The sequence below is a fragment of the Neomonachus schauinslandi genome, chromosome 14, assembly GCF_002201575.2.
Source record: "Neomonachus schauinslandi chromosome 14, ASM220157v2, whole genome shotgun sequence".
NCBI lineage: Eukaryota > Metazoa > Chordata > Mammalia > Carnivora > Phocidae > Neomonachus > Neomonachus schauinslandi.
The window spans coordinates 66,132,063-66,144,076 of NC_058416.1; the positions used below are offsets into that span (position 1 = coordinate 66,132,063).

A 12,014-nucleotide genomic window follows, 5' to 3' on the forward strand; every position below is an offset into this window, starting at 1 on the left:
TAACATTTAGCCTTTAGGTGTCCTTAAATTTAATATGCCCAAACTAAAGTCTCAACTGCCACTCTTTAAAATTTTCCTCCTACTTTTCCTCATCTCACTGTTTTCTTCATGTAATTGTGTTCTTGTCCTTTGCTCATGTATTTATCCACTGAGGTCTTAGATTTCTCTCTGTTCTTCAGGCATGACTAATATTAATGATGAGTCTAACATCAATAAACTAATAATTCATGTAACTCTCCCAAAATTACCCTACGAGGTGGGAAATGCAATTTGTTCCAATTTTGAGATGAGGAAATTGTGAAAGAGAGAAGTTAAATAACTTGTCCAAAGTCAAAGATTTGAGGTGGTGGGGTCCATCTGAATTCAGGAGGCCAATTCTAGAGCACAAGGCCTAAACCATGGTGCTGAGCTGCCTTAACATTAATAGTTTTAGGACAGGGATCCTTCAAATGTTTTTCAATTTGGAACATTTTATACCTACTGCTCACACCTATCTAATCTACTTTAAGTTTTAAACTTTTATGTGATCAAATCTACCATTTTTTTCTTATGTTTGTTTTCTTGGTTTGTGTATTTTCACAGCCTAGGAAGAAAGTCTTTCTCCATTCAGAGATCAGAAAAATACTGAATATGTTAAGTATCATTGGCTTTTAATGGCATGATTTTTAAAACTGCATTAAATTATCAATTCTTCTGGAATTCACTTTCAAGTATGAGTAATGATTTAAATTGATTTTCTTCCAAATAGTTATTCAACTAGCCCAGTACCATCTGTTGAATAATAATCATTTCTTCCCCCTCACTGGAGTAATTTTGGAGAGAATCCTAAACTAGACTCCTTTGAAGAAAAATCTACAATACTACTGTTCAAAGGACTCAGCAATAAGAAATTTCTACCAAATATGTGAAAAATATTCAATCTCAGGCTTTTTTTTTTTTTAAAGTAAGCTCTACGCCCAACGTGGGGCTTGAAGTCATGACCCTGAGATCAAGAGTTGCATGCCAGGTGTGCCATCTCAGTCTAATTAAAGAAAAACAAATTAAGGGGCGCCTGGGTGGTTCAGATGATTAAGCGTCTGCCTTTGGCTTGGGTCATGATCCCAGGGTCCTGGGATCAAGCCCCACGTCTGGCTCCTGGCTCAGCGGGGAGCCTGCCTCTCCCTCTGCCTCTCCCCTTGCTCGTGCTCTCTCTCTCTATCTCTGTGTCTCGAATGAATAAATAAAATCTTAAAAAAAGAAAAAGAAAAACAAATTAAAATGCCACTTCTCCCCCATTTGGTTAGCAGATCCAAAAGTTCAATACCCAAAATTGCTGGAACAAAAGATGTGACAAACTGCCAAACTGCCCTCCAGAGAGGCTCAACCAATTTACATGCTATCAGCTGTCTCTGAAAACATCCGTTTTCCCCACAGCCTTGACCACATGGTGGGTCATCAAACTTTTGATGCTTTCTACTGGGTAAAAAAAAAAAAAAGGAATTACTGATCTTTCCATGTTCATATCTCATATAATAAAAATGAGTACCAGGACGCCTGGGTGGCTCAGTCAGTTAAGTGTCTGCCTTCAGCTCAGGTCATGATCCCAGGGTCCTGGGATCGAGTCCTGCATCAGGCTCCTTCCTCAGTGGGGAGCCTGCTTCTCCCTCTGCCTGCCCTCCGCCCGCTTGCATGCTCTCTCTCTCTCTCCCCCTCTGACAAATAAATAAATAAAATCTTAAAAAAAAAAAGAGTACCTTTTCCTAATATTTGAGATATTTACATTTCCTTTTTTGTAAACTATCATTAACCAGACTTAAAAGTGCCAGTGTTTCAGCTTGAAAGTTTCAGTGTTGTGAGTTCCCTGAAGTCTCCCATTCACCTATTTATGTCATTTTTTATTAAAGATTTTTTTTTTATTTATTCATTTGAGACAAAGAGATAGAGATAGAGAGAGCATGAGCAGGGGGAGAGGTAGAGGGAGAGGGAGAGGGAGAAGCAGGCTCCCCACTGAGCCAGGAGCCCGATGCGGGGCTCAATCCCAGGACTCTGGGATCATGACCTAAGCCGAAGGCAGATGCTTAACCATCTGAGCCACCCAGGTGCCCCTCTATTTATGTCATTTTTGCACAAAGCCAGACTATTAGCTCCCTGCAGGCAGGTAATCAGTTTTATTGCCGTTCTAAGTCCAGGCCTTGGAACCCTGATGGCACAGAACACTCAGATCTATTTATTAAATAAATGAATTCATGCATGTTATAGTAAAAAACTAGAAACAACCTGGTGGCAGATTAAATATGGCCACAAATTCTTTGCAACTCCTCCCATCAATGGGTGGATTTATTTCTCCACCACTTGAATCTGGGATGACCTTGAATTTGCTTTGACCAACAAATTGTGGCAGAAGTGTACTGCTATTCTGAGACCTTGCAGTTTCTGCTCTTTCTCTTTTGGAATATTTCTGCCATTAGAAGAAGCCCAGTTGGGTCTACTGTAAGATGATAGGCAATGGCACAAAGGAGAAGCAAATGTAAGATGTGGTGAGACCACCTCAGACCATGCAACTTGAGGCAAGCTGAGCAGACCCACTTAGATGCACCCAGGCCAATGGACTTATGAACAAATACATGGTGGTCATTTTAAGGCCCGACTGTGGAGTAGTTACACAGCAACAGATAACTGAAGTGAACTTCAATGCCCAATATGAGACTGGTTAAAGACACTATGAGTCATCCATACACGGGAGTAATACGTAGCACTCTTTGTAACTAGGGATACAGAAAGATCTCCAAGATACATAAATGAAAAAAAAATCAGTCTTAAGATCTCAGAATCTAGACCTACAAATTCCAGTGGTCTGAACTTTCATATGACCCTGTGATGCAAGTACTATTACTAACTCTATTTTGTAAAATAGGAGGGGTGGCTCAGTTGGTTAAGTCTCTGACTCTTGATTTCAGCTCAGGTCATGGATCTCGGGGTCCTGGGATTGAGCCCTGCCTCAGACTCTGAGCTCAGGTCAGAGATTCTCAGCTTGAATCTCAGCTTGAGATTCTCTCCCTCTCACTCTGCCCCTCTCCCGGCACGCACGCTAATATAAAGACAGAAATCTTAAAAAAAAAAAATTAAATAAATAAATGGGAAAACTGAGTCCCAGAGAGGTTAAGCAGTTTGTCTAAAGTTCACACAGCTAGTAAGTGGCTGGCTATGAACGGAAACTCTGTTTCTGTTAGAAACCGTGTTTCTAACACATGATGCTATATTGCTCACTCCAGCACTACCAACTCCCATTTTTCCACTTTTTTATTCTATTCTATTTTATAACCCCTCCCTGCTTCATTATTTTCATCCAAGGCCTACATTTCAAAATTAACTTTCTGGATTTTAGTAATGTTAATTATTATCTAATGAACCAATCTCAAAGTTCATAGCTTTAACCTAAGGACAATAAGCTAACTAAAAGTCTCAAATAATTTGATACAAATCACAGCTAACAATAAAAAAGAGTGAGGAAACAAACAGGAGGGAAGCCTGGAGGTCTTTTTATTATAAAGTCTTAATTATGCAGTTTTGTTATGTATTAAAAAGGCAACTTAGGAAGTAAGATTTAGGTGACATGCTTGGGACAACACAGAATACAAACCAATCTAATCAGTAACCTATGCAATGCAAATGAAGGTATAATTTTTAAAAATCTTACAATTATAATGCATTGTGTAATTACAGAATTATAACTAAATAGGTAAAAGCTGTGTGCACCTTGGAATAGCAAACGTTAAAGATTACTTTGGGATTCTGGTAATTAAGGGTGTTTCTTTTACCTACTCTTTCTATACCTTCAAACTGTCTCCCATGATAACACACTATATCTTTATATCAAAGATTTTTTTTTTAAGATTTTATTTATTTATTTGACACAGAGAGACACAGCGAGAGAGGGAACACAAGCGGGGGGAGTGGGAGAGGGAGAAGCAGGTTTCCCGCGGAGCAGGGAGCCTATGTGGGGCTCGATCCCAGGACCCTGGGACCATGACCTGAGCCGAAGGCAGACGCTTAACGACTGAGCCACCCAGGCGCCCCTGTATCAAATATTTTAAAAGATAGTTCCTCCAACATCAAAAAATGAATTTTTTTTTTTTTTTAAAGATTTTATTTATTTATTCATGAGAGACAGAGAGAAACAGAGGGAGAAGCAGGCTCCCAAGGAGCGGGAAGCCCGATGCGGGACTCGATCCCAGGACCCTGGGACCATGACCTGAGCCGAAGGCAGACGCTTAACGACTGAGCCACCCAGGCGCCCCTGTATCAAATATTTTAAAAGATAGTTCCTCTAACATCAAAAATGAATTTAATTTTAAACAACCAAGTGTTTCTGAACCTTGACTCAGATCAGTACATAAAACAAATTCAACATCGAAGCTGACAGTAATTAAAGTAAACATATACAGACATAAGAGCAAAAGTTAGAAAAAGCTGAATTTCCAAAAGAAGACTGGATGACATGTTGTTGTTTTTAAGTAGGCTCCATGCCTAACTTGGTGCTTGAACTCACCGCCCTGAGGTTAAGAGTCGCATGCTCTACCGACTGAGCCAGCCAGGCACCGCTGGATGAAATGTTTTAAAATCATTAAAGAAAAGCCAGATCTATGTATTAACATGGAAAGACACTCAGATACAATTCTATTAACAGGGGCGCCTGGGTGGCTCGGACGGTTGAGCGTCTGCCTTCGGCTCAGGTCATGATCCCAGGGTCCTGGGATCGAGTCCCGCATCGGGCTCCCTGCTCCTTGGGAGCCTGCTTCTCCCTCTGCCTCTCTCTCTCTCTCTCTGTCTCTCATGAATAAATAAATAAAATCTTAAAAAAAAAAAAAAAAAAACCAATTCTATTAACAGTGACCTTTAGGGAATAATTATAAAAGAATTTGACCTTTTTAGTTGAATATTCCTAAAACTTTTGAATTTTTACCAAAAATGTTAGCTTATATAATAATTATTTATAGAAAGGAAATTTTAGGTAAAAATAGGGATATGTATGAAGATAAAGAAAGCTGTGGAAGAACAAGCACCAAGGTGCTGGCAAGCTGCTCTCTCTCTGGTTTCCCATTCTGATTTCTTCTTCCACTTTCAAGGACCCCTGTGATTATACTGGGCCCACTGAGATAATCCACGACAATCTCCTCCTTCTTAAAATCAGGCGAAAGCAACCTTAATTCCATCTGCAACCTTAATTCCTCTTTGTCATGTCACCTAATATATTCACAGATCCTCGCGATCAGGATGTGGACATCTTTGGGGATGGGGTCATTACTCTGCCTACCACAATTCTGTAATAGTATAAAGTCTTTAAAAACGGCCACCTATTAAAAAACAAAAAAACCAACCACCTAATATATTTAACAGATACATGCTAAATAGGCCTAATGGATAACATAATTATTAAACCAAGTTAACTTAAAATATAAAAGAGTAAAATGAAATCCATCACCTTTTTCTCTTATGGATGAGGGCTCTTGGTAATTTATCTAGAAATCTTTGTCTAACCTAGAGTCATAAAGATTTTGTTCTGTTTTCTTCTCAAAGCTTAATAGTTTTTAGGCCTTATATTTAGGCCTATGTTCCATTTTTAGGTTTTTATTTGGGGGGGGATATAGATGTCTAATTGTTCCTGCACCATTTGTTGAAGAGACTGATATAAGCAATAATACTAATAACTTTTGGGGTGCCTGGGTGGCTCAGTCAGTTAAGAGTCCAACTCTTGATTTCGGGTCACGTCATGATCTCAGGGTCGTTGAGATGGAGCCCCGCATCAGGCTCATGGAGCCTGCTTAAGATTCTCTCTCTCCCTCTGCCCCTCCCTGCCCTACTTGCATGCTCACGTGTGCACTCTCTCGAGGGGAGGGGAGGGGAAGGGAAGGGATGAGAAGGGGGGAGGAAGGGAAGGGGAGGGGAGGAAAGGGAAGGGAGGAAAGAAATTGGTAACTCTCAAATGCATTATGCTGAGTGGAAGAATCCAGACATAAGAGGCCACATACTACATAATTACAACTCTAGGACATTCTGGAAAAGGCAAATTGTAACAGAGAGAAATGAAATCAGGGACTAAAGAAGAGAAATGAGTACAAAGGGGCACAAGTCAACTTTTGGGGGTGATGAAAATACTCCATATATTGATTTTGGTGGCAGTTATGTAACTACATATATTTGTTAAAAGTCAAAGACCCACAGAACTAAAAAGGGTGAATTTTATTCTAAGTTATTCTTTGAAAAAACTTGACTTGAAAAATTATTCAATGACAAGATGAAAAAAGTACAATTTGTTTTGCAGACTCCCAAATTTTCTGAATCCTAAAAATGTGAACTTAATCCAAGTTAAGAAGTAGCAATAAAAGGGGTGGCTTGAGGGGTGGGCAAAATGGGTGAAGAGGATTAAGAGGTACAAACTTCCCATTCTAAAAATAAATAAGTCACAGGGACAAAAAGCACAGCATAGGGAATATAGTCAGTAATATTGTAATGCACTTATCATGGTGAGCATTTAATAATGTATATAATTATGGAATCACTATGCTGTATACCTGAAACTAATTTTTTATTATATGTCAACTATAATTAAAAAAAAAAAAAAAAGGGTGCCTGGGTGGCTCAGATGGTTAAGCGTCTGCTTTCGGCTCAGGTCATGATCCCAGGGTACTGGGATCGAGTCCCACATCGGGCTTCCTGCTAGGTGGGAAGCCTGCTTCTCCCTCTGCCTCTGCCTCTCTCTCTTACTCTCATGAATAAATAAATAAAACATTAAAAAAAAAAAAACTTTTTTGAAAGGAGCAAAGAGGGGCACCTGCCTGGCTCAATGGGTAGAGCATGTGACCCTTGATCTTGAGATGGTTAAGTTCGTGCCCCATGTTGGGTGTAGAGCATACTTTAAAAAAGAATAAAATAAGGGATGCCTGGGTGGCTCAGTTGATTAAGTGTCCGACTTTTGATTTTGGCTCAGGTCACGATGTCAGAGTTGTGGGATCGAGCCCCGCGTCAGGCTTCATGCTCTTTTGGAGTCTGCTTGTCCCTCTCCTTCTGCTCCCCTCCCCCACACTCATGCGCCCTCTCTCTCTCTCTCTCAAATAAATAAAGTCTATTTTTTTAAAAGATTTTATTTATTTATTTGACAGAATGAGACACAACGAGAGAGGGAACCCAAGTGGAGGAGAGGGAGAAACAGGCTTTCCACTGAGTAGGGAGCCTGATGAGGGGCTTGATCCCAGGACCCTGGGATCATGACCTGAGCAGAAGGCAGACGCTTAACGACTGAGCCACCCAGGTGCCCCAATAAATAAGTCTTTAAAAAAAAAGAATAAAATAAAAATAAATTAAAAATAAAAAGCAAAGGTGGAAAACTACACAATCATTCCCAGATTCCCATACCCTACTGCCCCTGTTCATAAATAAAAGGGAAGAAAGCAACAGAGTGAGTACTAAATAAGGTATTACCCAATTGCCACAGACTAACTTTTCAGGTTAGGGACCTAATGATTTAACCAATATAACAAACAAACAAAAAGCTAAGTCTAAGAAAAATAATCAACAAATAAAATATTTACCTTTAGAGTCAGCATTTGGGAACAGCCTGTTCCATGGCACCTTATTTTTGTGTGGAAGAGAAAGCAAGTAGTTTCTAGCTTTTAAATTTATTATACAGTTCAGGTCTTCCTGTGATGGGGATCCAAGAATACCTACAACATAAAATAATTAGCTGTTAATTATCCAGACCCAGGTAGACTGACCTTTTGGCTGCAGGGCACAATGGGCCCTGATAATTGTTTTCTCACCATCACCGCATGCTTACCTTTCTTAAAAGTTTTTACAAGGATCCTTAATATTTGGAATCAAGCAAGATTACAAACTCATAGGTTAAGGAGTTGTCAGAACTACTCTAGTTTCATGAAGTGACTCTTATGTAAACTGTGGCAGGTGAACTGAGTAAATCTAGCCCCTAAAATGTTCGGTAACCTTACCCAGAATGTGGTTCAGCTGGTCGAGATAATGCTTCCCCGGGAAGATGGGCCTGTTGGACAGCATCTCTGCCAGAATGCAGCCTACAGACCAAATATCAATGGACTTGGTATAGCCCTGTAGTAGGAAGGGAGAAAAGACTGAGAATGGTATGTAATGTTACCGGAAACAGTAAGATCCTCCTACAGGACAGGTACATGGCTGACAGGAATTTTACCTTCTCCTTTGGCTCTATAATTCAGAAATAAAAGAGAGTGTGCAGATACACATAATAATTTGGCTTTCTTATAAGTTGTTGGACAACCAATATTACGTGATTTTATTTCTCTTCAAAGTTGATTAGCTTATTAATAAATGAGAATTTCCAAAGTATACTTCATTCTTTTGATTTGAAAGAAAGCATCCTTATAAGCTGAAGCTGGAAAAAGGAAAAAACATTAACAGCCCTTGCTTTAGGACATCTGTGGCCTATTTATTCATTTTGAAAACCTAGAAACCAACTCAAAAAAAGAGGCACTGCTATACTTCCAGAATATCTTTATCCATTCTGCAAATCATGTTCAAAAAAGTCAGGCTGAAAACCCATCATCTCTAGCGGAGGAGGAGGAGGGGGGTATTGTGTGCTGGTTCCATCATATTTTACCAATCCGTATTTCTTGTCTTCTTTTTCTATTCAAATTTCAGATATAATTTTTCTTTTATAAGGAATTCTGTGAAAAGACTTGGAATAATTATCTAAATCGTACAATAATGTAAAAAAAGATAGCTCTCCAAGGAGTGTAAGTTGAATTTTATGGAAAATGCTAGGTATAGTGATAAATGAACAGAGAAAAAAACTTCAGCCAAATATTAAAGTTTAGAGAAACATAGTGAAAAATCAACACAGAATGAACAGATCTGCAGCTATGATAAACTGGGGTTGAATTTCAAGATAATTATTCCCCAAATTCTTGTAATCCAAAATAGCTTTTGCTTTGAGCCAAAACTAAATAAAGAGGAACATTTAGGGCACCTGGGTGGCTCAGTCGTTAAGCGTCTGCCTTCGGCTCAGGTCATGATCCCAGAGTCCTGGGATCGAGTCCCACATCGGGCTCCCTGCTCAGCGGGAAGCCTGCTTCTCCCTCTCCCACTCCCCCTGCTTGTGTTCCTGCTCTCGCGCGCTCTCTCTCTCTGTCAAATAAATAAATAAAATCTTAAAAAAAAAAAAAAAAAGAGGAACATTTAAAACACACACACAGGGGCGCCTGGGTGGCTCAGTCATTAAGCGTCTGCCTTCGGCTCAGGTCATGATCCCAGGGTACTGGGATTGAGCCCCGTGTTGGGCTCCCTGCTCCGCGGGAGGCCTGCTTCTCCCTCCTACTCCCCCTGCTTCTGTTCCCTCTCTTGCTGTGTCTCTCTCTGTCAAATAAATAAAATCTTAATAAATAAATAAATAAATAAAACACAAAATAACTAAAAGGAACCAGGGCTCCCTGGAGAAATGGCTGCTCCAAGTCTGGGACAGGGAACATATTATGAGGTAAGCCTAGAGTATCTAGTGCCACAAAGTAAGGAAGTGCTCAACATTAGTGGGGATATGTCACAGCGGCTCCCATTAGAAAACCTGGGACAATTTGAACATCAAATACAGAATGTTAGCTATGGAACTGAAGCCACTGAATAAGACAACCATGAATTAATAAAATGGAGAGAACTAAAACAAAGAAGGAATGATAGAGCTACAAAATCATCAATGGATGGTAAAAAAAGTAGTGATTGAAAGTATGATAAAGAAGATAACTTACACAATCTTAAGGTATTTTCCCACAAATTCCTACTCACCTAATAATTATCACCATTACATGGTGAAGAACCAGAGGACACCATTTAACCAAAATATCAACATGAATTTCACCAATGCGGACATAAACTATCTATGCCTCCTGATACAATACACTGAGAACAAAATATTGTTTCTGTGGTACTCATGCCCAGAATACATGACACAAAATTGAGGTGCATTCTACAAAACAGCCACCTGTACCCTTCCAAAGGATCAAGGTCAAGAAAGGCCGAGGAATTATTTCAGATTGAAAGAGACTATAGAAACAACACAATGTGTGAGCCTGGAGTAGGGGGGAGAAAAGCTATAAAGATTACTGGGACAATATCCAAAATCCAATATAAATAATACATGAGATATTGGATTAGTGTTACATTTCCCACCTTTTTTTTTCTTTTTAATTTCTCACTTTTGATTACTACACCATGGTCATATTAGGGAATATCCTTCTTCTATGGCAGGGCTTCTCAACCTTGGCACTGCTGACATTTTGGGCTGGATAAGCCTTTGCTCTGAGGAACATCCTGTGTGCCGTAGGACGTTTAACATCATCTCTGACCTCTAACTACTTCATGCCAGTAGGTAGCATTCCTCTCCCCGTTGTGACAACCAAATATGTCTCCAAACACTGCCAGATGTCCTCAGGAACATGAGAAACACTGTTCTAAGGAAATACATGCTGAAATGCTTAGGGGTAAAGGGGCACAACTACAATTTACTCTCAGATGATTCAGAAGGAAAAAAATCTACACATGTATACAGAGAGAATGATACAACGAACAAGACAAAGGATAAAGAACTGGTGAGTCTGAATCTGAAGTGAAGTTCTAGCCAGCATTTCTCCCAGGTGGTCCAGAGCCCCAGTGGCTTCCCTCTAAGGATCTGAGGGGTGACACTACTTTTGTACTACTAAGGTGTTTTCCTTTTCATTCATTCTCTCACAAGTGCACAAGAGATTTTTCCAGAGGCTATACAACATGTGACGATACTGTACAGGAAATATAACAATATCTAGAAGATCTGCTTAACTCAGTGAACCAGTATTTTCCAAATGCTAAATATTATAAAATCAAGCATCAGTGAATGTAAGATAGACCAATGGGTTTTAATAAGACTGTACAAAAAGTTCAGTGGCATGGTTTCAGATTCCACAATGAATCTTTCATTTTGTTGAGCTTCACCATAGTATTAAAAAGGAATAGTCACAAGTAGCTGAAAAGACTACTAACATACTCCCTTTCCCAATTACGTATCTATGTGAAGACTCTTCTTCATGGATTTAAACCCAAACAACCTACTGGACAGACTGAGTGTAGAACTAGGCGAGAGTCCAGCAACAGTCTATTAGGCCCCATGAAATTTGAAAAACGAAAACAATGTCACTCTTCTAACTAAAATGTTTTTGTTGTGGAAAGTAAACATACTTTTTTATGAAAAATACTTATGTTAACAAGCAGTACCTTTATTACTGTTATTTAGATATTAATACTTTTTAAAAATTTCAGTGTTAATTTCCATATAGTAAATACTGATGGATATAACCCCACATAAACAATCTTGCTTAGGGTCTTTGATACTTTTTTTTTTTAAAGATATATTTATTTATCTTAGAGAAAGTCTGTGTGAGCGAACAGGGAGGAGGGGCAGAGGGACAGAGAGAGCCCCAAGCAGACTCCACGTTGAGTGCAGAGCCCAATACGGGGCTTGATCCCACGACCCTCAGGATCATGACCTGAACCGAAACCAAGAGTCAGACGCTTAACCTACTGAGCCACCCAGGAACCCCTAATCTTTGATACTTTTTTTTTTTTAGATTTTATTTATTTGACAGAGAGAGACACAGTGAGAGAGGGAACACAAGCAGGGGGGAGTGGGAGAGGGAGAAGCAGGCTTCCCCCCGAGCAGGGAGACCAATGTGGGATTCGATCCCAGGACCCTCGGACCATGACCTGAGCTGAAGGCAGACGCTTAACGACTGAGCCACCCAGGTGTCCCTCTCTGAATCTTTTTAAGAGAGTGAAGGAATCTTGGGGCTCAAATATTTGAGAACCACTGCCTTATACTTTTCTTGCAAGCTGAAAATTCTATGAAAATAAAATGTTACAAATACACACACAGCACTCTAGCCAAAATGGGGACAATATGAGTATAAAAATAAAAACATGATAATGGACAGCACGTATTTCATGAGTCCATAATAATGTTTTTAAAA

General features: G+C 39.6%; 1 protein-coding gene across 2 annotated transcripts in view; it reads right to left on the reverse strand.

Annotated features, from left to right (window-relative positions):
* Positions 1-12,014, reverse strand: part of MAPK1 (mitogen-activated protein kinase 1) — a 106,890-nt gene that overhangs the window by 19,937 nt on the left and 74,939 nt on the right. Inside the window, exons 5-6 of one of the 2 annotated variants that reach the window (XM_021687870.1) lie at positions 7,983-8,097; positions 7,569-7,700 (exon numbers count right to left, since the gene is read on the reverse strand). In XM_021687870.1, the coding sequence (XP_021543545.1) occupies positions 7,569-7,700; positions 7,983-8,097 (247 nt within the window). The remainder of the gene's footprint in view (positions 1-7,568; positions 7,701-7,982; positions 8,098-12,014) is intronic. The other variant, XM_044921155.1, reaches the window with a different exon arrangement.